We start from the raw sequence: 26,886 nt of genomic DNA on the forward strand, positions 1-26,886 counted from the left end.
CTTTCTGCCACCCTAGTGTCATTGTTAGGTAACTTGTTGGAATGTTCTTCCTTCTCCTGGTACTCAACTTATTCTTTTCAAAAGGAAAGAGCTTCTATCTCCTTATGGATTCACTTTTTTTTTTTTTTTTTTTTTTTTTGAGACGGAGTTTCGCTCTTGTTACCCAGGCTGGAGTGCAATGGTGCGATCTCGGCTCACCGCAACCTCCGCCTCCTGGGTTCAGGCAATTCTCCTGCCTCAGCCTCCTGAGTAGCTGGGATTATAGGCACGCGCCATCATGCCCAGCTAATTTTTTTTTTTTATTTTTAGTAGAGACGGGGTTTCACCGTGTCGACCAGGATGGTCTCGATCTCTCGACCTTGTGATCCACCCGCCTCGGCCTCCCAAAGTGCTGGGATTACAGGCTTGAGCCACCGCGCCCGGCCTCACTTTTTTTTTTTTAAAGCTCAGTGGAAAGAATAGGTTCACTGTTAGAGCCATCAGTGCTGTCTCACAGGCTTTGCTGGAGGTCTTTCCCAGCTCTGTCCTATCACCTTAGTTCTATGAAGAGTGTCTTTTCTTCTCTAGGGTGGTAGTTTTCCACAGTAGGTTTCTCACCACATCATTTTAGTTTCCCTGGACCTGGGAGATGTCAGATGAGAGTCTCCAGTATCATTAACATTATTATTATTATTATTATTTTGAGACAGAGTCTTGCTCTGTCACACAGTCTGGGGTATAATGGTGCGATCTCGGCTCACTGCAACCTCTGCTTCTTGGGTTCAAGCAATTCTCCTGCCTCAGCCTCCTAGGTAGCTGGGACTACAGGCATGCACCACCACACCTGGCTCATTTTTGTGTTTTTAGTAGAGATGGGGTTTTACTATGTTACTGGTCAGGCTGGTCTCAAACTCCTGACCTCAGGTGATCCACCCACCTTGGCCTCCCAAAGTGCTGAGATTACAGGCGTAAGCCACCGTGCCTGGATGATATTTTCTAAAAGTTTGTAGTTAGCCTTGAAGAATAGCTAGAGGATGGATAGTGTTTGGGTCCTTCTTCCTTTACTTTTTTTTTTTTTTCCCAGAGATGTGGTCTCCCCATGTTGCCTAGGCTGGTCTCAAACTCCTGGTCTCCAGTGATCCTTCTGAGTCAGCCTAACTGCAAAATGCTGGGGTTACAGGCATGAGCCACTGCATCTAGCCAACCTTAGCTTTCAGATGACTAGGTTTGAATTAGCAGCATGAATTACTTAAAACAACCCAAAACTTACATCTACCAAAACAAAAGAGAGTAGACTTCCTGGTAACACAGGCCTGGGCAGTTCTAGCTTATTTCCTAAATTGTCCCCTTTGCCCCTTTGGTTTTCTGGTTATCAGAGGGGACATGGAGTTGGCTACAGGTGTCCTTTTTCTTTTTTTCTTTTTGAGACGAGAGTCTCGCTCTGTTGCATGGGCTAGAGTGCAGTGACACCATTTCTGCCTCCCAGGTTCAAGTGATTCTTGTGCCTCAACCTCCCGAGTAGCTAGGACTACAGGCGTGAGCTACTCTGCCCAGCTAATTTTTGTCTTTTTAGTAGAGACGAGGTTGCACCATGTTGGGCAGGCTGGTCTCGAACTCCTGACCTCAGGTGATGAGCCCACTCAGCCACCCAAAGTGCTGGGATTACAGGCATGAGTCACCGCACCTGGCCTACAGCTCTCCTTTCTGTGACTACAAGCAAATTAATGGACGTGTTTTCCCCCAACGAGATCAAAGAGTTGAGTAACAGGATTGTTATATTTGTGCAGTACCTTACACTTTAAAAAACACTTTTACAAACATTAGGGGAGTCAACTACATTGAAATGTTGTTTCTGCTATTTTGCTGTTTCTTCCTTTTTTTTTTTTTTTTTTTTTTTTTTTGAGACAGAGTTTAGCTCTTGTTACCCAAGCTGGAGTGCAATGGCACGATCTCGGCTCACCGCAACCTCCGCCTCCTGGGTTCAGGCAATTCTCCTGCCTCAGCCTCCTGAGTAGCTGGGATTACAGGCACGCGCCACCATGCCCAGCTAATTTTTTGTATTTTTAGTAGAGACGGGGTTTCACCATGTTGACCAGGATGGTCTCGATGTCTTGACTTTGTGATCCACCCGCCTCGGCCTCCCAAAGTGCTGGGATTACAGGCTTGAGCCACTGTGTCCGGCACCACCCACCTTTTTTTTTTTAATTTGAGACAGGATCTAGCCCTGTTGCCCAGGCTGAAGTGCAGTGGTGTGATCTCTTGGCTTACTGTACTGAATCTCTGCCTCTCAGGTTCAAGGGATACTCCTGCTTCAGCCTCCCAAGTAGCTGGGATTATAGGCACTGGCCTCTAGGCCTGGCTAATTTTTGTAATTTTAGTAGACACAGGTTTCACCATGTTGGCCAGGGTGGCCTTAAACTCCTAACCTCAAATGGTATGCCCACCTTTGTTGAGAAATACTAAGTTTACTGTTGAGAAACATCAGGTTTACTCTGCCCCAGTGGCTCCCTTGTGGAGAATACCTTTTAGTTTGCAATTAGTGGTAGATAGGCAACAGCTGCCTACGTGGTATATTTTTGAGCTTTTAGTAAATACAGAACACCTGTTTATTAATAAGAATCACCTGTTTAAGAGAGCATAAAAACGTGGATCAGAAGCTGCTGCGGGACTTCAGCCTAGAATGCTGTCAGCCCCTGAGGTTCTCAGCTCGATGGGCTGCTGGCCCCGGGACAGACTCACTTTGCTGTTCTGTCAAAGTGTCTGCCTTTCACTGCCATCAGTGCCACCTGGTCGGGGGCCTCCTGGCCTAGCTGGTACTCGGTACACCTTGGCCTACCAAAGTGCTGAGATTGCAGGCATCAGCCCCCGCACCTGGCCCGTATTTTCCTGTTTTTAATAACATGCTTGTTGCTTTCTCTTGATTCTTTTTTTTTTTTTTTTTTTTGAGACGGAATTTCGCTCTTGTTACCCAGGCTGGAGTGCAATGGCACGATCTCGGCTCACCGCAACCTCCGCCTCCTGGGTTCAAGCAATTCTCCTGCCTCAGCCTCCTGAGTAGCTGGGATTACAGGCACACACCACCATGCCCAGCTAATTTTTTGTATTTTTAGTAGAGACGGCGTTTCACCTTGACCAGGATGGTCTCGATCTCTCGACCTCGTGATCCACCCGCCTCGGCCTCCCAAAGTGCTGGGATTACAGGCTTGAGCCACCGCACCTGGCTCTTGATTCTTCAGTTTTACAAATTATCTATTCAATTTTATTATGATACATAAAGATTTTGCTCCTTTATTTTTATTTTTTTAATTTCTATTTTGTGTGACTTTGCTCCTTTATAGCATCCGCTCTTCCCTAGGTCTTTCCAACTTAGTTATGTCACAAATTGTTATCAAGACAGAATTCAGAATTTATGTGAGACTGAGGCAGGAGAATTGCTTCAACCTGAGAGGCAGAGGTTGCAGTGAGCCAAGATTGTGCCCCTGCACTCCAGCCTGGGCAACAGAGAGAGATTCCATCTAAAAAAAAAAAAAAAAATACAGTCTAGTCTGTATGTTATTATGGCTGTAATGATAACTCGGCTGAGTCAGGAGGATTGTTTCTTTATTGAACAACTTCTTGTTTTTCATAGAGTTAGTAATTATCTCATTTTATTAGACCCTCCCTCCCTCCTTCCTTCCTTCCCTTAGTATATGTGCTGCTGAGACTAGCACCAAGGTTTTGTTTGTTTATTTTTTTAATATGGAGATGGGGTCTCCCTGTGTTGCCAAGCCTGGTCTTGAAATTTCACAAGGGATCCACTCATCTTGGCCTCCCAAAGTGCTGGGATTATAGGCGTGCACCACCATATTAGGCCCCCACCTCACCTTTTGTTTTTTTTTTAGTTTTTAAGACACTAAGAAAAAGGCCTGGCCAGACACAGTGGTTCATGTCTGTAATCCCAGCATTTTGGGAGGCTGAGGCAGGTGGATCACAAGGTCAGGAGTTCCAGACCAGCGTGGCCAATATGGAGAAACTCTGTCTCTTCTAAAAATATAAAAATAGCTGGGCATGATGGCATGCGACTGTAGTCACAGCTACTTGGGAGGCTGAGGCAGAAGAATCGCTTGAACCCAGGAGGCGGAGGTTGCATGAGCCAAGATCACGCTACCTGGGCTACAGAGTGAGACTCCATCTCAAAAAAAAAAAAAAAAAAAAAAAATTCACAGGGCTTTCAGATAGCTGAGCAGGGGGAGGTTCCTGGGGGGTGGTGGACTCCTTCCCCCATTCCTTGCCCTATGTATCTCTTCAATCTGACAGTTTATCTGTATCTTTTGCAATAAAGATACAGCTTATCTGTATCTTTTGTATCTTTCATAATATTCAGGTTGAGGCCTCAGTCCCACAAGACTACCCTCTTGTGGGACTGAGCCCTCAACCTGTGGGGTCTAGCACTATTTCCAGGTAAACAGCATCAGAATTGAATTAGAGGACACTAAGCTGGTGTCTGCTGGAGAGTAGCAGCAGAATTGCTTGCTTCATGTGTGAAGAAACAACCCACACACATCTAGGGTGACAGAAAGTTCTTTTTTTTTTTTTTTTCTGGGATGGAGTCTCACTCTGTCACCCAGCCTGGAGTGCAGTGGCATGATCTTGGCTCACTGCAACCTTCACCTCCCAGTTTCAATTCTCCTGCCTCAGCCTCCCAAGTAGTTGGGGTTACAGGTGCTTGTCACCACATCCAGCTAATTTTTGTATTTTTAGTAGAAGTAGGGTTTCACCATGTTGGCCAGGCTGGTCTCGAGCTCCTAACCTCAGGTGATCTGCCCACGCTGGCTTCCCAAAGGGGTAGGATTACAGGCATTGGCCACTGCACCTGGCCAGAATGTTCTGTGTTAAGTAAAGAGTAGAGGGGAAAAAAGCACTTTTAGTTTTTTTCCCTATATCTCTAAGTCTAATACTTCAGGAAAGCACCAGTTTAAGGTGAATAAATAGTATCTCATTGTTATCAACTGAAAATGCTATTTCTCTGAGTTCCTTAATATGCATGATTGTGTTAGGTGTTACATAAAATTATTCATAAGAGAAGATCCCTGCCCTCTAGCAATTTAAAACAGGCAACAAATACACTGACACAAATGGTAAAATGTCAAATATTCAATGCTGCTTACAGATCAATTTTATATAATTGTAAGAATTCTAGGTTGTTTGTTTCTTTTCCTTTCTTTCTTTCTTTTTTTTTTTTTTTGAAACAGAGTCTCACTCTGTTGCCCAGGCTAGAGTACAGTGGCAAGACCTCAGCTCACTGCAACCTGCGTCTCCTGGGTTCAGGCAGTTCTCCTGCCTCAGCCTCCCAAGTAGCTAGGACTACATGAGCCCATCAGCATGCCTGGCTATTTTTTGTACTTTCATTAGAGACAGGGTTTCACTGGCCAGGCTGGTCTCAAACTCCTGACCTCAGGTGATCTGCCCACCTCGGTCTTCCAAAGTGCTGGGATTACAGGCCTGAGCCACCGTGCCCAGCCAACATTGTTTCTGATCACAAAAATCACAAAAGCAGCATAGCTGGATGATCTACTGACAGCAAAGACAAAAAAAAATCCAGATGCCAGACATGGTGGCTCATGTCTATATCTCATCACTTTGGAGGTTGAGGTGGGAGGATCACTTGAGGCCAGGAGTTCAAGTCTAACTGGGGCACCAAACAAGACCCCTGTCTGTACAAAAAAAAAAACAAAAAAAAATTTTAATTTAGAACACAACATCCAAATGAATCGAGAAAGCTAGGCATGTGACAGTCTGCTATCATTTCTGTCATTTCAGGAGCTGAACTATGTTATAACTACAATTGCTAGACATACCTAGCACCCATTCTCAGAACTTTCATGATACATAGCGCTTTGGGAGGCCAAGGCAGATGGATCATGAGGTCAGACATTCAAGACCAGCCTGGCCAACATGGTGAAACTACATCTCTACTAAAAATACAAAAATTGGCTGGGTGTGGTGGCATATGCCTGTAATCCCAGCTACTTGGGACCCTGAGATGGGAGAATCGCTTGAACCCATGAGGTGGAGGCTGTAGTGAATCAGGATTGTGCCATTGCATTCCAGCCTGGGTGAAAGAGCAGTAAGACTTCATCTCTCTCTCTCTCTCTCTCTCTCTCTCTCTCTCTCTCTCTCTCTCTCTCTCTCCATATATATAACCCTAAAAACATTACTCTAGGCCAGGTACAGTTGCTCACATCTGTAATCCCAGCACTTTGGGAGGCCAAGGAAGGAGGATTACTTCAGCTGACAAGTTTGAGACCAACCTGGGCAATGTAGCAAGACCTTGTCTGTATTGAAAATTTAAAAAAAAAAAAAAAATGGCTGGGTGTAGTGGCTCATGCCTGTTATCTCAGCATTTGGAAGGCCAAAGAGGTCAGGAGTTTGAGACCAGCCTGGCTAACATGGTGAAACCCTTTCTCTACTAAAAATACAAAAATTAGTTGGGCATGGTGGCAGATGACTGTAATCCCAGCTACTAGAGAGAATTGCTGGAACCCAGGAGATGGAGGCTGCAGTGAGACGAGATTGTGCCATTGCACTCCAGCCTGGGCAATAGAGTGAAACTCTGTCTCTAAATAAATAAATAGATGAAGTGAAGATGTTAGATATTTTAACACATCTTTTACTTTTCATCCTCAGATTTTCCTACCTTAGTTCTTCCTTATCCTATGAGGTGTATGTCTGAATGGTCTATTGTAGGTGGCTACAAATTGCCGAGTTTATTTATTTGACATTTTCCTTCTGGGAAGTCGAGCTTTCAACAATGGACTTCAGATGATATTAGAAGACAAGAGAATTTTGAAGGTAAGTGTGTACACCAATTCCTGCTCTATTATGATTAGCAGCCTGGTTCTAATAACTGTTCCCTTCTGATTCCTTAGGTTATCCATGATTGTCGTTGGCTTTCTGATTGCCTCTCTCATCAGTATGGAATTTTGCTGAATAATGTCTTTGACACACAGGTATATGAAGGGAAGCACTGGATTCAAACCAATATACACAGCTTCTGTTGAGAAAAGGGCTTGTGCTCGCTTCAGCAGCACATATACTAAAATTGGAACGATAAAAGAGCTCATCTGGTCATCTGATAAGTGAAAGTCTTTTTAATTTTTTTTTTTTTTGGGTGCCCCATTTCTGCTTACTTCTCATGTAAAATGTTTGTACAATATGTGAGAAGCTTTGGTGTACTCTAAAAGCACTGCAGAGAAGTTACTTAAAATTATTTATAAAGATGTTTTCCTCATTTTGCTCCACAATTTGTCAAATAAGAAGCAAGATCCGGCCGGACGTGGTGGCTCAAGCCTGTAATCCCAGCACTTCAGGAGGCCAAGGCGGGTGGATCACAAGGTCAAGAGATCGAGACCATCCTGGTCAACATGGTGAAACCCCGTCTCTACTAAAGATACATAACATTAGCTGGGCATGGTAGCGTGTCCCTGTAATCCCAGCTACTCAGGAGGCTGAGGCAGGAGAATTGCCTGAACCCAGGAGGTTGCGGTGAGCCGAGATCGCGCCATTGCACTCCAGCCTGGTAACAAGAGTGAAACTCCGAAAAAAAAAAAAGAAGCAAGATCCATAGTCCATAGCATTGTGAATCTTGGGCAATTTAGGGATCATTCAGAAGCCTGACATGGGAGACGTAGTGTGAGAGGAACAATCAAATATCTGCCTTTACCACATATGTAACAAGTATGGCAAACTGACATCTAACTCAGGAGTACAGGTTGTCCTGCACATGCCCCCCAAATCTATTTGGGCCCAAAAAAGTCTGAAGTGATATAATTTGTTTGTCATCTAAGGGAACTTTATTTCTCTAATAAAAATTCCCTAGATTCTACTAACCATTATTGTTTTGTTATTATTATTATCATTTAGAAGCAGAGTCTTACTATGTTGCCCAAGCTAGTCTCAAACTCTTAGGCTCAAGCCATCCTCCTGCCTCAGCCACCCAAGTACAGGATGAACCCCTACTATCTCTTAGAGCTGATCTAGGTTTCTGGTTTGCCTGTGAGAGCACTAAAACCACTAGTTTTCCTTATGTTTTCTTTAGGTACTTCTAGTCTTTTAGGTTTATGACTGAAAGGGAAATCTTGACTGCAGAAGCCTAGAGCCTTTGCAGAGAAATTGTAATGAGTTGGCTAATTATTTTTTAGCAGTAATCCCTATTCAATTTTATGTTACTATATGTGGTTCACTTTTTCTGTTTATCTATCCACAATGAATTTGCTGCCATTTCCAACTTACGTGTTCCTTTGTGCCTTCTTTCAGGATGTTTCACTAAGCAGAGATTGCTTTTATGCTTACTCCAAACTCTAAGATAATTGCTGCTTGTTTCCTTGAGGCCTTTAGGCTTCTTGATTAGATCTTATACATATTGTCTAATGAAGACCTTGGCATATCTGTTTATGTTTTTCTTTTCAGATTTACATAAAGCAGGAATTCCACCAATTTGTTTTTCTATAACAGCATTTTAGTTTCTTAATGCTGCTGTAACAAATCACCACAAATTTAGTGGCGTAAAACAGTGTAAATTTGTTACTTTATTGTTTTAGGGGTCAGAAGTCTTGAATTATTTTCACTAGGGCAAAGTCAAAGTGCTCTGCACGGCTGGTTTCTTCTAGAGGCTCTGAAGAGAGAGTTTTCTTGCCTTTTTGAGCTTTTAGCAGCCAGCTGTATTCCTTGGCTTGTAGCCCCTTCCTCCGTTTTCAAAGTGCATCACTGTAATCTCTGCTTCCATCATCACATCACCTTCTCCTCTGACTGTAGTAAAATATCCCTCTTAAAAAACACTTGTTTGCCTGAACTGAAACTTAGAAAGACTGGGAAAAAAAAAAAACACTTGTTGACCGGGTGCGGTGGCTCACGCCTGTAATCCCAGTACTTTGGGAGGCCGAGGCAGGTGGATCATGAAGTCAAGAGATTGAAACCATCCTGGCCAACATGGTGAAACCCCGTCTCTACTAAAAATTAAAAAATTAGGCTTGGTGGTGCATGCCTATAATCTCAGCTACTCAGGAGGCTGAGACAGGAGAATAGTTTGAACCCCAGAGGTGGAGGTTGCAGCGAGCCGAGATTGCACCATTGCCCTCCAGCTCTGGGTGACAGAGCAAGACTCCATCTCGGTGGCGGGGGGATGGGGAAAAAGTAGATAAGGACACAGTAAACTTGGATTGCTGGCTATGATGGTTTGTGCCTGTAGTCACAGTTACTGTGAAGGCTGAGCTGGGATAATTGCTTGAGCTAAGGAGTTTGGGACTGTAGGGCACTGTGCTGATTTGGTGTCCATACTGAGACTGGCATCAATGTGGTGGCCTCCTAGGAGCAGGGAGAACCACCAGGTTGCCTAAGTGAAGGTGAACAAGCCCAGGTCAGAAATGCACCAGGTCAGAACCCCCATGCTTATCAGTAGTGGAATCTTGCCTGTGAATAGCTACTGCACTCCAGCCTGGACAACATAGCAAGACCCTGTCTCTAAAAAAAAGTTGAGCCAGGCGTGGTAGCAGGTGCCTGTAATCCCAGCTACTTGGGAGGCTGAGGCAGGAGAATCACTTGAACCCGGGAGGCAGAGGTTGCAATGAGCTGAGATTGCACCACTGCACTCCAGCCTGGGCAATAAGAGCGAGACTCTATCTCTAATAAAAAAAAATTTTTTTAAAAATTAAAAAGTTGAAATTAGTCAGGTGTGGTAGTGTGCACCTGTAATCCCAGCTACTGGGGAGGCTGAGGCAGAACAATCACTTGAGCCTGGGAGGTGGAGGTTTTAGTGAGCTGAGATTGTGCCACTGCACACTGTACTCCAGCCTGGGTAACAGAGCAAGACTCCACCTCAAAAAAAAAAAAAAAGGCTGGGTGCGGTTGCTCAAGCCTGTAATCCCAGCACTTTGGGAGGCAGAGGCGGGTGGATCACAAGGTCAAGAGATCGAGACCATCCTGGTCAACATGGTGAAACCCCGTCTCTACTAAAAATACAAAACATGCCGGGCTCGGTGGCTCAAGCCTGTAATCCCAGCACTTTGGGAGGCCGAGGCGGGTGGATCACGAGGTGGAGAGATCGAGACCATCCTGGTCAACATGGTGAAACCCCGTCTCTACTAAAAATACAAAAAATTAGCTGGGCATGGTGGCTCGTGCCTGTAATCCCAGCTACTCAGGAGGCTGAGGCAGGAGAATTGCCTGAACCCAGGAGGCGGAGGTTGCGGTGAGCCGAGATCGCGCCATTGCACTCCAGCCTGGGTAACAAGAGCGAAACTCCGCAAAAAAAAAAAAAAAAAAAAAAATACAAAACATTAGCTGGGCATGGTGGTGCGTGCCTGTAATCCCAGCTACTCAGGAGGTCGAGGCAGGAGAATTGCCTGAACCCAGGAGGCGGAGGTTGCGGTGAGCCAAGATCGCGCCACTGCACTCCAGCCTGGGTAACGAGAGTGAAGCTCCGTCTCAAAAAAAAAAAGCTTTTTTCCCCATTTTTTCAGAATAAGTTGACTGAACAACTTTAAATTTCATGATGACATAGTCTGTCATGTGGATCCTTGGGGAAAATGGTAGTTTTCTCTAAATATATTTCTCTAAATATATTTCTGCCATGAGATAGCTCTCTGTATATATTCAACTAGTCTGTTTGTCTTTTTAAAATACCACAGGTAGCAGATGTCCTTCAGTTTTCCATGGAAACGGGTGGCTATCTTCCAAACTGCATCACTACTTTGCAGGAGAGTTTAATCAAACACCTTAAAGTAGCCCCTAAATATCTCTCCTTTCTAGAAGAGAGACAAAAACTGATTCAGGTGAGTGTTAAAGGATGTCCTCTATGACATTACCTTTTTTCAAGTGTTTTCTGAGCAGTATTATCAGCCTATTATATAGAAAAACAACTGCCATGTAATCATAGGAACATTGCCGAAGTCTTAACTGTGCCAAATGGGAACAGTTTATATCTGGTCTCAAGTGGATAAAAGCCAACATCCAGGTTTGTTGGCTATCTTACCATTCTTAGGCCAGCCGTGGTGGCTCACGCCTGTAATCCCACCACTTTGGGAGGCCAAGGTGGGTGAATCACCTGAGGTCAGGAGTTCAAGACCAGCATGATCAACATGGTGAAATCTCATTTCTACTAAATATATAGAAATTAGCTGAGCATGGTGGCAGGCATCTATAATCTCAGCTACTCAGGAGGCTGAGGCAAGAAAATCACTTGAACTCAGGGTTGGGGCTGGGGTGGTGGAGGTTGAGGTAAGCCAAGATGGCGCTGCTGCACACTTCACTCTAGCCTCGGCAACAGAGACTCCGTCTCAAAAAATAAAAATAAATAAAAAGCATTCTTTTTTTTTTTTTTTTTGAGACGGAGTTTCGCTCTTGTTACCCAGGCTGGAGTGCAATGGCGCATCTCGGCTCACCGCAACCTCCGCCTCCTGGGTTCAGGCAATTCTCCTGCCTCAGCCTCCTGAGTAGCTGGGATTACAGGCACGTGCCACCATGCCCAGCTAATTTTTTGCATTTTTAGTAGAGACGGGGTTTCACCATATTGACCAGGATGGTCTCGATCCCTCGACCTCGTGATCCACCCGCCTCGGCCTCCCAAAGTGCTGGGATTACAGGCTTGAGCCACCACGCCCGGCCAATAAAAAGCATTAAATAAATTTTCTAGCTGGGTCAAGGGGGTAGTTTTTGTGGGAATTTGGATCAAGTCAATGGGACCAAATCATCCTAGTTATTTATCCCAAAGTAAGGTGAATTTTCTTTAGCTCCTCATAATCCTTGCATGCTAACTTAGGTCATAAATATATTGGTTACAATTCTGTTCACATAATCAAGTTTGCTGCCTCTAGCTTTGTGAAGTCTTGATTGACCAACCTGACTCTTCCTCTACCCCTCTTTCTCTGTTTTACACGCACACTGTTAATGTAGGAGTATGTGTGCAAGTATGTGTATGCTCAAAGGCTATTGATAGTGTGAAAGTAGAAGGTAATAATAGAAGAAAATGATAGTGTCTTAAATTAAGCAACACTTAAACAGATATTTTCTTTAAAGTCTTGCTTACTATTCAGAGGAAATTGTTTTATTGTCTCCAGGAAAATCCAGAAGTATGGTTCATCCGACCTGTTTCACCCTCTTTACTTAAAATTTTGGCCCTGGAAGCTGCCTACCTATTACCCCTTCGCTGGGCACTCCTAGATGAGATGATGTCTGACCTAACCACTCTGGTGGATGGATACCTAAACACATACCGCGGAGGGTCTGCAGACCGTCTTGGAGGCACCGAGGTAGCTGCCGCTCTCTGTCTTCAGAACCTCGTTTCTGCCTTCTTCCCATGGAAGGCAGACACAGTGATACTCTTGCTTAATAGCTGCAATAATTTTGATGGGGCCAACATGGTGATAAACATTCTTGAAGGGGCAACAGCTTTGGCATGATCAATCCCCTTGAACACCTTTTCATAATATTAAATTAGGTTTCCAAGAAATATTTCTGTCTAAGAATGGGTAGGTTTAATATTTCTGTATTTATATATTCTATTTTATTTTTTTGAAATGAAGTCTCACTCTGTCACTCAGCCTGGAGTGCAATGACATGATCTTAGCTCACTGCAACCTCCGCCTCTGGGGTTCCAGCAATTCTCCTGCTTCAGCCTCCTGAGTAGCTGGGATTACAGGCACGTGTCACCACACCCAACTAATTTTTGTATTTTGGGTAGAGATGGGACTTCACGATGTTGGCCAAGCTGGTCTCGAACTCCCAACCTCAGGTGATCTGCCTGCCTTGGCCTCCCAAAGTGCTGGGATTATAGGCATGAGCCACCGCACCTAGCCTAATACCCCTCCCTCCCCTTCCCTCATTTCCCCTCCCCTCTTCTTTCTTTGATGGAGTCTTGGTCTGTTGCCAGGCTGGAGTGCAGTGGCGCCAGGCTGGAGTGCAGTGGCACGATATCGGCTCACTGCAACTTCTGCCTCCCGGGTTTAAGTGATTCTCCTGCCCCAGCCGCCAGAGTAGCTGGAACTACATGGCATGCCATGCCAAGCTAATTTTTTTTTTTTTTTCTTTTGGGACGGAGTTTTGCTGTTGTTACCCAGGCTGGAGTGCAATGGCGCGATCTCGGCTCACTGCAACCTCCGTCTCCTGGGTTCAGGCAATTCTCCTGCCTCAGCCTCCCGAGCATCTGGGATTACAGGTATGCGCCACCATGCCCAGCTAATTTTTTGTATTTTTAGTAGAGGCGGAGTTTCACCATGTTGACCAGGTTGGTCTCGATCTCTTGACCTCGTGATCCGCCCGCCTCGGCCTCCCAAAGTGCTGGGATTACAGGCATGCGCCACCGCGCCCGGCCCCAGCAGCTAATTTTTGTATCTTTAGTAGAGACGGGATTCACCATGTTGACCAGGATGATCTTGATCTATTGACCTCGTGATCCACCCGCCTCGGCCTCCCAAAGTTCTGGGATTACAGGCGTGAAGCACCACGCTCAGCCTTTTTTTTCTTTTTTTGAGACAGAATCTTACTCTGTTACCCAGGCTGGAGTGCAGTGGTGCAATCTTGGCTCACTGCAACCTCGACCTCCTGGGTTCAAGTGATTCTCCTCCCTCAGCCTCCTGAGTAGCTAGGATTATAAGCATGTGCTACCGTGCCCAGCTAATTTTTGTATTTTTAGTAGAGATGGGGTTGGTTAGACTGCTCTGGAACTCCTTACCTTATGTGATCTGCTCACCTCAGCCTCCCAAAGCACTGGGATTACAGGTATGAGCCACTGGGCCTAGCCCTTTTTCCTGACTATATCAATCCACAGTTGGTTGAATCCATGGATGCAGAACTCATGGATATGGAAAGTATCTCAAGAGAGAAGACTGTGTATTTGTTTGAGAACATTAATATCAGGAATGTACAAAAATTGTGACAATCACCACTATTTTAGCATTTTTGAAGCTATTACTGAAACTAGAAAATATGAGCTATGAAAATTGAAAAAAGGAATCGGAATTATGACTCGCCAGTTACACAACTAAAAACTGAAGAGAATCCACTGAAAAAGACTACCACAAACAAAAAGGCAATTTGTAAAGTGCCTGGTACATATGCAAAAATTAATAGCTTTTTGATATCCATATGAGCAGCTAGAAAATAGAATCAGAGCCTGGGTGTGGTGGTTCATGCCTATAATTTCAGCACTTTGGGAGGCCAAGGACGGAGGATCACTTGAGCCCAGGAATTCAAGACCAGCCTGGGCGGTGTAGTGAAACCGTCTCTTCAAAAAATTTAAAAATTAGCCAGGTTGGTAGCACACACCTGAAGTTCCAGCTACTCTGAGTTGGGGAGGCTGAGGTGGGAGAATTGTTTGAGCCCAAGAGGTGGAGATTGCAGTAAGCCATGATCACACCACTGCACTTCAGCCTATGTGACAGAGCAAGGCCCTGTCACCAAAAAAAAAAAAAAGATAGGCATGGTGGCATGTACCTGTGGTTCCAGCTATTCAGGAGGCTGAGGCAGGAGGATCACAAAGTTAGAGGTTACAGGAGTTAGAGGTTACAGTGAGGCATGATCACATCATTGCACTCCAGCCTAGGCAACAGAGCAAGACCCTGTCTCAAAAACAAAAACAAAAACCCTTCCCAAACCTGAAGGAGTTAACAAAATAAAAATTTGGAGGAAAATAAAAATGGAATCCGATGAAAAAAACATGTATATGTATATGATCATGCATTAGTAGACTATATTTGGTAGATAACACAAGAAACTAAGATGTACCTGCTAAGGCAACTGAAGCCAGGTTGGAAGGGAGACTTACTTTTCCTGTATAATTTTAATACATAAGTGCATACACACACAGACACACAGCCCTATGGATTCACTGCCTTTTCAAAATATGGAAATTACTAGAAAAATGGTACTACTATAGTTGACACCAGAGGGTGCTATATGAACACATTTGAATAGATCCTCATTTACCAATCCATTCAGTACAATAGAAGTGATTTCAGGCTGGGCATGGTGGCTCATGCCTGTAATCCCAGGACTTTGGGAGGCTGAGGCGGGTGGATCACAAGGTCAGGAGATTGAGACTATCCTGGCCAACATGGTGAAACCCTGTTTCTAATAAAACTACAAAAATTAGCTGGATGTGTGGAGTATGCCTATAATCCCAGCTACTTGGAAGGCTGAGGCAGGAGAATCGCTTGAACCAGGGAGTTGGAGGTTGCAGTGAGCCGAGATCACGCCACTGTACTCCAACCTGACAACAGAATGAGACTGCGTCTCAAAAAACAAAAGAAGTAATTTTAAGTACCATATTCAGAAGTTTTTTTTTTTTTAAGACGGAGTTTCGCTCTTGTTACCCAGGCTGGAGTGCAATGGTATGATCTCGGCTCACCGCAACCTCCGTCTCCTGGGTTCAGGCAATTCTCCTGCCTCAGCCTCCTGCGTAGCTGGGATTACAGGCACGCGCCGCCATGCCCAGCTAATTTTTTTGTATTTTTAGTAGAGACGGGGTTTCACCATGTTGACCAAGATGGTCTCCATCTCTTGACCTCGTGATCAACCCGCCCTAACCCTCCCAAAGTGCTGGGATTACAGGTTTGAGCCACCGTTCCCAGCCTATCAGAAGTTTAGTTATAGTAAACTTGTGTTCCCTTTCTCTTCTTAGCCTACATGTATGGAGCTGCCAGATGAACTGCTTCAACTCAAGGACTTCCAGAAGCAGCGCAGAGAGAAAGCTGCAAGAGAATATAGGGTGAATGCACAGGGACTCCTTATAAGGACAGTGCTACAGCCAAGGAAATTAGTGACAGAGGCAGCAAGGAGACAGAATGTCAAAGGTTTCTTATTTGGTAAAAATTCTAGGATAGATAAAACTCCAAGTTTTACATCTCAAGACTTCCATGGGGATGTGAATTTACTGAAAGAAGAATCTATGAATAAACAAGCTACAAAACCTCAACATCTACCTCCCATAGAAGCGGAAACCAGTGAGGATTCCAGGAACAAACTCATGTGCCCTGAGTCAAAGGGGTCAGAGGACCAGAGAATAACTCAGAAAGAACACTTTATGACACCCAAACATGAGTTTCAGGCAAATTTATCTTTGAAAGAGAAGATAGAACAGTTATTGATGGTGGAAAACAAGGAAGATTTAAAATGCACAGAACAGGCTGTTTCAGTGTCTCCTTCTCTTCCTCAGGACACCAGAGTGTCTCCAAGTGAAACCTTTTATCCTACAAGAAATGCTGTGCTTTCCGCACTCCCTCCTTGTCCAGCCTTGGAGAAGACCCATTCCTGGATAAATGCCTCTCTAAATCTTCCTTAGAGATGCGCAGTTTGTTCTTGAGGCCATGTGGGTGGCTTATTTCCTTTGCCATCAGGGCCTTCCACAGTGCCTAAGTTTCTCATGTTGTAAATTTAGTAATGCTTCAGTTACAGGGGAAAATTATATTCTCTTGCTTACTCTGGTGTTCATGGTATGTGGAAAACGAGAATGAATAAGTTAAATAATGGAAGAAGTGTAATTTCTGATTATGTCATTGTACAGAAATGTTCGCAGTGACCAGACAGAGTGTGTTATTTCTCATAAAAGGGTTTAGAGGATTTGAAGAAAGGAAAAGGGCTTAGAGGATTTGAAGAAAGGAAAAATACTGGAATCTTGGGCTTAGTTTCAGGAAGACTCCATCATTTTAAAATTTTGTTTTACTTCTTGGCTTTTGGATTCCTTCGAAGGGAGCTGGTAAAACTATTAATGATTCATATTAAAAATTGGTACTTGATAACTTTACCAGTACTTTTTTCTTTTTATTTATTTATTTATTTTTCTTTCTAAAGAAGAACTTTTTATTTATTTTTTTAATTGCTCCTTGTGGAGCAGGGCTACCCCATAGGTAGTGTCCCCAGAGTAGCCACTTTTTTCCTTTTTAAAATTTATTAACTTTATGTTTGAGTGTTGAATGTGTTTTCTGTCTCATAGGCAAATAGTTAATGTTACAGGAATCAGTACTTTAGTATTTGTTTTTTTTGATGGGGTCTCACTCTGTCACCAAGGCTGGAGTGCAATGGCATGATCACTGCTCACTGCAACCTCTGCCTTCCAGGTTCAAGCTATTCTCCTGGCTCAGCCTCCTGAGTAGCTGGGATTATAGGTGTGTGCCACCACATTTGGCTAATTTTTTGTATTTTTAGTAGAGATGGGGTTTCACCTGTTGCCCAGGCTAGTCTCAAACTCCTGACCTCAAGTGATCCACCCTCCTCTCACTCCCAAAGTGCTGGGATTACAGGTGTAAGCCATGGTGCCCAGCCAATATCTTACTTTTAATTTTTTCCTTTACTTTTAGCTGGTTTTGTCCATTTTCCTAACAAAGCAGGGACCCTGGCTTTCTTTTTAGTCTGTTATATAAACTTGAAGTCTGACTCTATTCTATTTGCCTGGAGTTAGTATACTTTCTTAGGTTGAAAGGAAGGCAGCTTGTATTGAGCCTTTTAAAGTATTGAATGCTTGCAAATTGCTCACATTCTTTTGTGTAAAATAACCAATAAACCTGTATGGCATACTAAAATATCTCTTTTCTTAACTGGTCAGGGTAGAAAGCAATGTCTGGATTTCTAGATCCACAGTCCAGTTTATAAATCTGTGTGATTTGGATCTGTTATTTTTGCACTTAGGAACAGTCTAAGATTAGGAACATCCTTGTCTGCATTAGTTGATTCTATTATGAGTGCCATTGAAAGAATTGCTATGCCTTTCCAAACTCCAGAGCCCAGATCTAATCCCAGCACTTTGGGAGGCCGAGGCAGCTGGATGATTTGAGGTCAGGAGTTTGAGATCAGCCTAGCCAACGTGGTGTAACCCTATCTCTGCTAAAAATACAAAAAACTAAGCCAGGTACAGCGGCATCTGCCTGTAATCCTAGCTACTTGGGAGGCGGAGGCAGGAGAATCACTTGAATCCAGGAGGGAGAGGTTGCAATGAGCAGATATTGCACCACTGCAATCCAGCCTGGGCCACAGAGTGAAAAAAAAAAAAAAAAAAAAAGGCCAGACACAGTGGCTCATGCCTGTAATTCCAGCACTTTCGGAGGCCAAGGCAGGCGTATCACTTGAGGTCTGGACTTTGAGACCAGCTCAGCCAACATGGTGAAACCCCCTGTCTACCAAAAATACAAAAGTTAGCTGGGTGTTGTAGCAGGTGCCTGTAATCCCAGCTACTTGAGAGGCCGAGGCAGGAGAATCTCTTGAACCTGGGAAGTGGAGACTGCAGTGAGCTGAGTTCTGGCTGTTGCACTCCAGCCTGGGCAACAGAGTGAGACGCTGGGTGTTGTAGCAGGTGCCTGTAATCCCAGCTACTTAAGAGGCCGAGGCAGGAGAATCTCTTGAACCCGGGAAGTGGAGACTGCAGTGAGCTGAGTTCTCGCTGTTGCACTCCAGCCTGGGCAACAGAGTAAGACAACGTCTCAAAAAAAAAAGTTCTACTGGATAGTGCATTTGAGAAGTACTGACTCCCCAAGCTACATGAGCCTTTTGGGCTTCAGTATTCTCTCAAGTGAAACACTCATCTATACCTGAAACAGCATTTTTCTCTACATCTTCATTCTAGCCTGGAGTGCCTACCTAAATTCTACGTGTGTGGTTACACCCTACCACAAATTTCTGGGTTTTGCTAGATAGAGTTTAAAAAATTCCTGTTACTCAAACCTGTTGCTAGTGCTGTATGCTATTACCCAGATGTCTTGTCTAAATTTTGGGAAATCCTGCACTTCCATCTCAACCCATTGTTGAGTTCTTTACTTTGTATTTTCCTAGTATGAGAGGTCATAAACCATGCTTCCTTGTTTCCCAAACTCTTGGAGTCTTGCTGTAGTCTACCACTAATTTTCCATATCTTCTCTACTCAGCTGACGTTTCTATACATAACATAATTAGAGATTCACAAGTTATCTGACCCTTTTAGTATTGGAGTAAGGAAAGAAGGTTAAATGACCACTCAACAAAAATGCAGCACTGAACACAGAACCAGTGTTCCTGGGCTTTTTGTTCCATTCAGCATTCTTTCAACTACAGTACGAAAAGTCACCGCAGCAGCTTTGCCCCTATCTGTCTATGGGCTTGATAAATTATGACACAATAGAACTTTAATTCCCTAAAGGCATCTTATCATTTTGAGACAAGGCATGTCCCAGCAGTGAGGCGAGATGAGGCCTGCGGTAAATCAGGGTCCCTGGGTGCAGCTGACTCACTATGAGTCAGCCAGGTAATTTGTCAAAAACAAAAGTAATACATCTGCAGAAATTCAATGTGTAAAATAAAAAATAAATAAAAATAACTTATAAAACATTTAGAAAATAAGATTTAAAAAACTACCACAGCCCTACTTTACATAATCCTTCCTGGCATTTTGATACTTTTCTTTCTACTCTCTATCTCCCCCATCATACACACATACACTTGAAACATAATTACAATTACACTGGAAATACAATTTTTGTGCTTTTGATATGTATTTTTCTGTTTTGATATTTCATCATTTGATATTATGTATTTTCTAGTGTGCTTATACATTTTTAATTTTAAATCCTAACAGCCACCATTTTCATTAGCTATTTTATTATTTTTAATTATTATTATTATTATTTTTTTTGAGACAGAGTTTCGCTCTTGTTACCCAGGCTGGAGTGCAATGGCATGATCTCAGCTCACCGCAACCTCCTGCTCCTGGTTCAGGCAATTCTCCTGCCTCAGCCTCCTGAGTAGTTCGGATTACAGGCATGCGCCACCATTCCCAGCTAATTTTTTGTATTTTTAGTAGAGACGGGGTTTCACCATGTTGACCAGGATGGTCTCGATCTCTTGACCTCGTGATCAACCCACCTCGGCCTCCCGAAGTGCAGGGATTACAGGCGTGAGCCACCGCACCCGGCTGAATTTTTTTTTTTTTAAGACAGGGTCTCACTCTGTCATCCAGGCTAAAGTGCAGTGGCACAATCTTGGTTCACTGCAACCTCTACCTCCCAGGCTCAAGTGATCCTCCCACTTCAGCCTCCCAAGTAGCTGGGTCTAGAGGCCCACACCACCAGGCCCAGCTAATTTTTGTATTTTTAGTAGAGACTGGATTTCACCATGTTGGCCAGGCTGGTCTCAAGCTCCTGACCTCAGGTGATCCACCTGCCTTGGCCTCTCAAAGTCCTGGGATTATCAGGCATGAGCCACCAAACCTGGCAGGATGTATTAGATATTTATTTTCTTTTCTTTCTTTTCTTTCTTTCTTTCTTTTTTTTTTTTTTTTGAGACAGTTTCCCTGTTATTTCCCAGGCTGGAGTGCAATGGCACAATCTCAGCTCACTGCAACCTCTGCCTCCCCAGTTTAAGTAATTCTGCCTCAACCTCCCGAGTAGCTGGGATTACAGGCATGCACCACCATGCCTGGATAATTCTGCATTTTTAGTAGAGATGGGGTTTCTCCATATTGGTCACACTAGTCACAAACTCCCAACCTCTGGTCATCCACCCGCCTTGGCCTTCCAAAGTGCTGGGATTACAGTCATGAGCCACAGAGCCCTGCCTGTTGTTTTTTGTTTGATGGAGTCTTGCTTTGTCGCCTGGGCCAAAATGCAGTAGAATGATCTCAGTTCACTGCAACCTCTGCCTCCCGGGTTCAAGCGATTATTCTGCCTCAGCCTTCTGAGTAGCTGGGATTACAGGTGTGCACCACAATGCCTGGCTAACTTTTGTATTTTTAGTAGAGATGGGGTTTCGCCATGTTGGCCAGGCTGGTCTCAAACTCCTGATCTCAGGTGATCTGCCTGCCTCTGCCTCCCTAAGTGCTGGGAGCTGCTGTGCCTGGCCTTGATATTTCATTTTAAAATTAACATGATATTAAATAGAATTTGGAAAATGGCTGGGCATGGTGGCTCACACTTAAAATCCTAGCTCTTTAGGATGCCGAGGTGGGAAGACTGCTTCAGCCTGGTGAGCTAGGATCACACCACTGCAATCCAACCTGGGCAACAGAGCAAGATCCTGTGTCTAAAAAATAAATAAAATATAATATGAAAAAATAGGAAAATAGAGAAAAATACCCTTATTTCTCTAACCTAATGGAAAAAGCAGGTGACATTTTTGTTAATTCCAGACTCTATGGATAGGACTTTCTTCCTATGACAAAGCTGTAATCATGCATGTATATTTTTCCTGCCCTATGCATGCTTTCCTGTGCTGTTTTACAAACTAAAGATTTTAATGGCTGCATAATATTTCTAAGAAGATATAGTATGGCTTAACTCTTTGGGTATATTCAGGTTGTTTCCAATGATTTTTTTTTTTTTTTTTTTTTTTGAGACAGAGTCTTGCTCTGTTGCCAGCTGCCAGGCTGGAGTGCAATCTTCGTCTCCTGGGTTCAAGCAATTCTCCCGCCTCAGCCTCCCGAATAGCTGGGATTACAGCGCACACCATGGCCAGCTAATTTTTGTATTTTTTAGTAGAGACGGGGTTTCACCATGTTGGCCAGGATGGTCTTGATCTCTTGACCTTGTGATCCGCCCGCCTCGGCCTCCCAAAGTTCTGGGATTACAAGTGTGAGCCACCGCGCCCAGCCCTTTTCAATGATTTCATACATAAAGATTTTTCCGGCAGGGCGCGGTGGCTCAAGCCTGTAATCCCAGCACTTTGGGAGGCCGAGGCGGGTGGATCACGAGGTCCAGAGATCGAGACCATCCTGGTCAACATGGTGAAACCCCGTCTCTACTAAAAATACAAAAAATTAGCTGGGCATGGTGGCGCGTGCCTGTAATCCCAGCTACTCAGGAGGCTGAGGCAGGGGAATTGCCTGAACCCAGGAGGCGGAGGTTGCGGTGAGCCGAGATCGCGCCATTGCACTCCAGCCTGGGCAACAAGAGCGAAACTCCGTCTCAAAAAAAAAAAAAAAAAAGAAAAAAGAAAAAAAAGTAACCAACCAGCAGTCCTTGGGGCTGCTCTGCCTATGGAGTAGCCATTCTTTTATTATTTTACTTTCCCTTTTTTTTTTTTTTAAAGATGGGATTTCACCATGATGGCCAGGCTGCTTTTGAACTCCTGACCTTAGGTGATCCACCCATCTCAGCCTCCCAAAGTGCTAGGATTACAGGCGTAGGCCACTGCGCCCAGCTTATGATTTTTCTTTCTTAATAAACTTCCTTTCACTTTACTGTATGGACTCACCCCTAATGCTTTTTTGCATGAAGTCCACGAACCTTTTTTGGGGGGTCTGTTTGGGACCGCTTTTGAGTAACAAGGGCACATGGGAACTTTCTCAGATTATATGAATGTTCTACATCTTGATTATGTTGGTAATTAAACTAATGTATACTTTTGTTGAAACTCATTGAACAATATACCTTAATCTGTGCATTTATTGCATGTAAATTATGGCTCAGAAAATTAAGAACATTTGGAGGGTGGGTGCGGTGGCTCACACCTGTAATCCCAGCACTTTGGGAGGCCGAGGTGGGCGGACTTCCTGAGCTCAGGTGTTAAAAACCAGCCTGGGCAACACAGTGAAACCCCATCTCTATTGAAATACAAAAAAATTAGCTGGTGTGGCAGCATGCTCCTGTACGCTCCTGTAGTCCAACTACTCAGGAGGCCGAGGTAGGAGAATTGCTTGAACTCAGGAGGCACAGGTTGTAGTGAGCCAAGATTGCACCAGTGCACTCCAGACTGGGTGACAGAGTGAGACTCCATCTCAAAACAAAACAAACATTTGGAAGCTGATGGTCTAGTGGGTGTGGGAAAAATAATCATTAGGGCTATAGGTTGTGTTGTTTTGTTTTGTTTTTGAGACAGAGTTTCACTCTTGTTGCCCAAGCTGGAGTGCAATGGGGTGATCTTGGCTCACTGAAACCTTCACCATCCAGGTTCAAGGGATCCTCCTACCTCAGCCTCCCGAGTAGTTGGGATTACAGGCACCACCACGCCTGGCTAATTCTCTATTTTTAGTAGAGACGGGGTTTCTCCATGTTGGTCAGGCTGGTTTCGAACTCCTGACTTCAGGTGATCTGCCTGCCTTGGCCTCCCAAAGTGCTGTGATTCCAGGCATGAACTACTGTGCCCGGCAGGCTACAATATTTTTGTTAAATGATGCCAATGAACAGAAAAAAACAAATATGTGTTGCTTTTATAGTTGGATAAAATTTAAACATAATTTTGAAGGAAGCAGTAATACATTCACATGATTATTTAAAAAAAACAAGCTGGATGTGGTGGCTCACACCTGTAATCCCAGCACTTTGGGAGGCCTAGGTGAGTGGATAACCTGAGGTCGGGAATTTGAGACCAGCCTGACCAACATGAAGAAAGCTCATTGATCAAAGGCATTCAATTGCAGTGTTAACTAGAGAAACCAGAGGGTCAATAACTTCAGCCTCTTGATACTGATTTCTCCATATTGCAACAGTAACCTCTCTGATTAGGATGAGACACTTCCACATTCTGGAATTCTCCAATTTCCCCAAGTGCATTATTGTTTATAACTTCAAAGCCACCTGACGGCTAAACCCTGAGTATTTTAAATAAGAGCTTTGTAATGAAAACAAATTTTAATGAAACATTTCTTAGGAAGAGCCAAAATGGCAAGTTCCAGGAATGAGGGAAGTAAGGGAAAGAAGTTTTTTATTGTGTAACTTGTTGGGATGCCATTGACATGGCAAAATCTTGATGTAGAGAAAAGGAAACGCCTCCTCAGCACTTCTTTCTGAGAAGGCCCACTAAAAAGAAATAAGATATAAATGAAAATATTGGCCGGGCGCGGTGGCTCAAGCCTGTAATCCCAGCACTTTGGGAGGCCGAGGCGGGTGGATCACGAGGTCAAGAGATCGAGACCATCCTGGTCAACATGGTGAAACCCCGTTTCTACTAAAAATACTAAAAATTAGCTGGGCATGGTGGCGTGTGCCTGTAATCCCAGCTACTCAGGAGGCTGAGGCAGGAGAATTGTCTGAACCCAGGAGGCAGAGGTTGCAGTGAGCCGAGATCGCGCCATTGCACTCCAGCCTGGGTAACAAGAGTGAAACTCCGTCTCAAACAAACAAACAAACAAACAAACAAACAAACAAAAAAAGAAAATATTACATGTATGTCTAGTAGCTATTCACACTTGCCTTTAATATAGAGAATGCCGCCGGGCGCGGTGGCTAACGCCTGTAATCCCAGCACTTTGGGAGGCCGAGGCGGGTGGATCACGAGGTCAAGAGATCGAAACCATCCTGGTCAACATGGTGAAACCCCGTCTCTACCAAAAATACAAAAAATTAGCTGGGCATGGTGGCGCGTGCCTGTAATCCCAGCTACTCAGGAGGCTGAGGCAGGAGAATTGCCTGAACCCAGGAGGCGGAGGTTGCGGTGAGCCAAGATCGCGCCATTGCACGCCAGCCTGGGTAACAAGAGCGAAACTCTGTCTCAAAAAAAAAAACAAAAAAGAAAATAGAGAACACTGGGCTGTGGCTAAAAAGCTGCCTTATTCAGTTTCTCACACGGTAGTGTTAGATATAGTGAACCCCAAGTTTCTCTTGAAAGAATCGGTATGTCAGTACGTTTGGCTCTCTTATTCTTTAATTCTCTATTTTAAAGTTTAACTTCCTCGTAGTTTCAGTAAACAATCTTTTCCACCAGTTCATTTTTTTTTTTTTTTTTTTTTTTTGAGACGGAGTTTCGCTCTTGTTACCCAGGCTGGAGTGCAATGGCGGGATCTCGGCTAACTGCAATCTCCGCCTCCTGGGTTCAGGCAATTCTCCTGCCTCAGCCACCTGAGTAGCTGGGATTACAGGCACACGCCACCATGCCCAGCTAATTTTTTGTATTCTTAGTAGAGATGGGGTTTCACCATATTGACCAGGATAGTCTCGATCTCTTGACCTTGTGATCCACCCACCTCTGCCTCCCAAAGTGCTGGGATTACAGGCTTGAGCCACCGCGCCCGGCCCTTTTCCACCAGTTCTAATCAGGAATTCACATCTGTTCCTCTGGCCCCCGGCTCCATCCTGACTCATCCCAATCACCTGCTTCAGTCACCTGCTCGAGGCACCTGCTCTGGTCACCTTCTTTGACCTAAGTCACCCTGGCTACCTGCTCTGACCCACCCATAACCTTCCCGCCAAACCACCTACCCTGCCACTCCAGCTTGGACCCCTGGTCTCTTTAAAACAGCTTGTCCGGTCTAACCCTAGCCAAGAGGAGAATGACACAGCAGTAGGGGCGACCCCCGCTCAGGCAGAAGTACCCCTTTTCCTCCCTTGTCCAAATGTGCACTCACCATTGTTCCATCTGTGAGCCCCACCCTTCTGTAGAAGTAAATTGCCTTGCTGAGGAAATTTATATTTGAGTGCTACTTCTTTTGCAGCATCAAAAATTCTACTTAAAACAATCAGCTTCATTTGTTTTTTTGTTTGCTTGTTTTTTGAGATGGAGTCTCTGTCACCCAGGTTGGAGTGCAGTGGCATGATCTTGGCTCACTGCAATCTCTGCCTCTCATGTTCAAGTGACTCTCCTCCCTCAGCCTCCTAAGTAGCTGGGATTACAGGCACCCACCATCACGCCTGGCTAATTTTTGTATTATTTTGTACAATAAAATTTTGTATTTTGTAGTTAGTAGAGATGAGGTTTCACCATATTGACCAGTCTGGTCTTGAACTCCTGACCTCAAGTGATCCACTTGCCTTAGCCTCCTAAAGTGCTGGGGTTTGGGCATGACCCACCACACCAGGCAGCCTTCGTTTGCCTTGTGCATTCATTAGCAAACATTTTGAAGGGCATTTTTGGGCCAGGCAGTGGACTAGATTGGGGAATCAGAGAAGAAAACCACACAATACCTACTCTCAAAGAACTTACAGTCGAGTGGGTGATATGTGCAAAAAATTGTAACTGAAATAATAGTTATGTTCAAGGTGTACTGTGTTGTACCCAAGATACCACTTGCCCTGGAACTGAGATCTGTACCAAAAGCTTTCTTCAGAGGAAAGGGTGCATTTCGAGTAAGAAAACTAAGGATTTTACAATTGAAAGGGGATAAAATATAGAGTATGATGGTGAGAGATAAGGCTAAGAAATAGACAAGGTCCATGTATTTGTTACAGTTTTATGCTCATAAACAAAACAGCTGACTGGGTGTATTAGTCCGTTCTCACACTACTATAAAGACATGCCTGAGGCTGAGCATGGTGGCTTACACCGTAATCCCAACCCTTTGAGAGGCCAAAGTGGGTGGATCACCCAAGGTCAGCAGTTTGAGATGAGCCTGTCCAACATGGTGAAACTCCATCTCTACTAAAAATACAAAAATTAGCCGGGCATGGTGGCACATGCCTGTAGTTCCAGCTACTCAGGAGGTGGAGGCAGGAGAAGCCCTTGAACCTGGGAAGCGGAGGTGGCAGTGAACTGAGATCACACCACTGGACTCCAGCCTGGGCGTTAGAGCAATACCCCATCTCAAAAAAAAAAAAAAAAGACATACCTGAGACTGAGTAATTGGCTGCCTGCAGCCAATTAAATCTCTTTTCTTTTTTTTTTTTTTTTTGTTTAAAGACGGGGTTTCACCATGTTGGTCAGGCTGGTCTTGAACTCCGACCTCAGGTGATCCACCCACCTCGGCCTCCAAAGGGCTTGGATTACAGGCATGAGCCACCATGCCTGGCCCCAAATCTCTTTGTTTGTAAATTATCATTATCAAATCATAATGCTTCAACTATCCTCTCAATGTATTCTCTCTGTAAATGGCACCAATTTCCAACCAGATGCCCAAGTCAGAAACTGGGGAGCCAACCAAGACTTTACAGGCTGTACAGACTTCTGTTTCTTGTGAGGCCTCAGGAAACTTACAGTCATGGTAGAAGGCAAAGGGGAAGCAAGCACGTCTTACATTGCTGGAGCAGGAGGAAGAGAGAAAGGGGGAAG

The 26,886-nt window shown here is 44.3% G+C and overlaps 1 protein-coding gene and 1 long non-coding RNA gene across 2 annotated transcripts in view; one reads left to right on the plus strand and one right to left on the minus strand.

Annotated features, from left to right (window-relative positions):
* The window catches only part of EXD1 (exonuclease 3'-5' domain containing 1), a 37,194-nt gene extending 19,681 nt beyond the window's left edge, over positions 1 to 17,513 (plus strand). The window contains exons 7-11 of the mRNA XM_039462916.2: positions 6,706 to 6,810; positions 6,888 to 6,968; positions 10,644 to 10,787; positions 12,072 to 12,263; positions 15,632 to 17,513. Of these exons, the coding sequence (XP_039318850.1) occupies positions 6,706 to 6,810; positions 6,888 to 6,968; positions 10,644 to 10,787; positions 12,072 to 12,263; positions 15,632 to 16,291 (1,182 nt within the window). The 3' untranslated portion in view covers positions 16,292 to 17,513. The remainder of the gene's footprint in view (positions 1 to 6,705; positions 6,811 to 6,887; positions 6,969 to 10,643; positions 10,788 to 12,071; positions 12,264 to 15,631) is intronic.
* The window catches only part of LOC120361344 (uncharacterized), a 69,000-nt gene that overhangs the window by 19,604 nt on the left and 22,510 nt on the right, over positions 1 to 26,886 (minus strand). The window lies entirely within an intron of this gene.

This window comes from Saimiri boliviensis, chromosome 2 (assembly GCF_048565385.1).
Source record: "Saimiri boliviensis isolate mSaiBol1 chromosome 2, mSaiBol1.pri, whole genome shotgun sequence".
NCBI lineage: Eukaryota > Metazoa > Chordata > Mammalia > Primates > Cebidae > Saimiri > Saimiri boliviensis.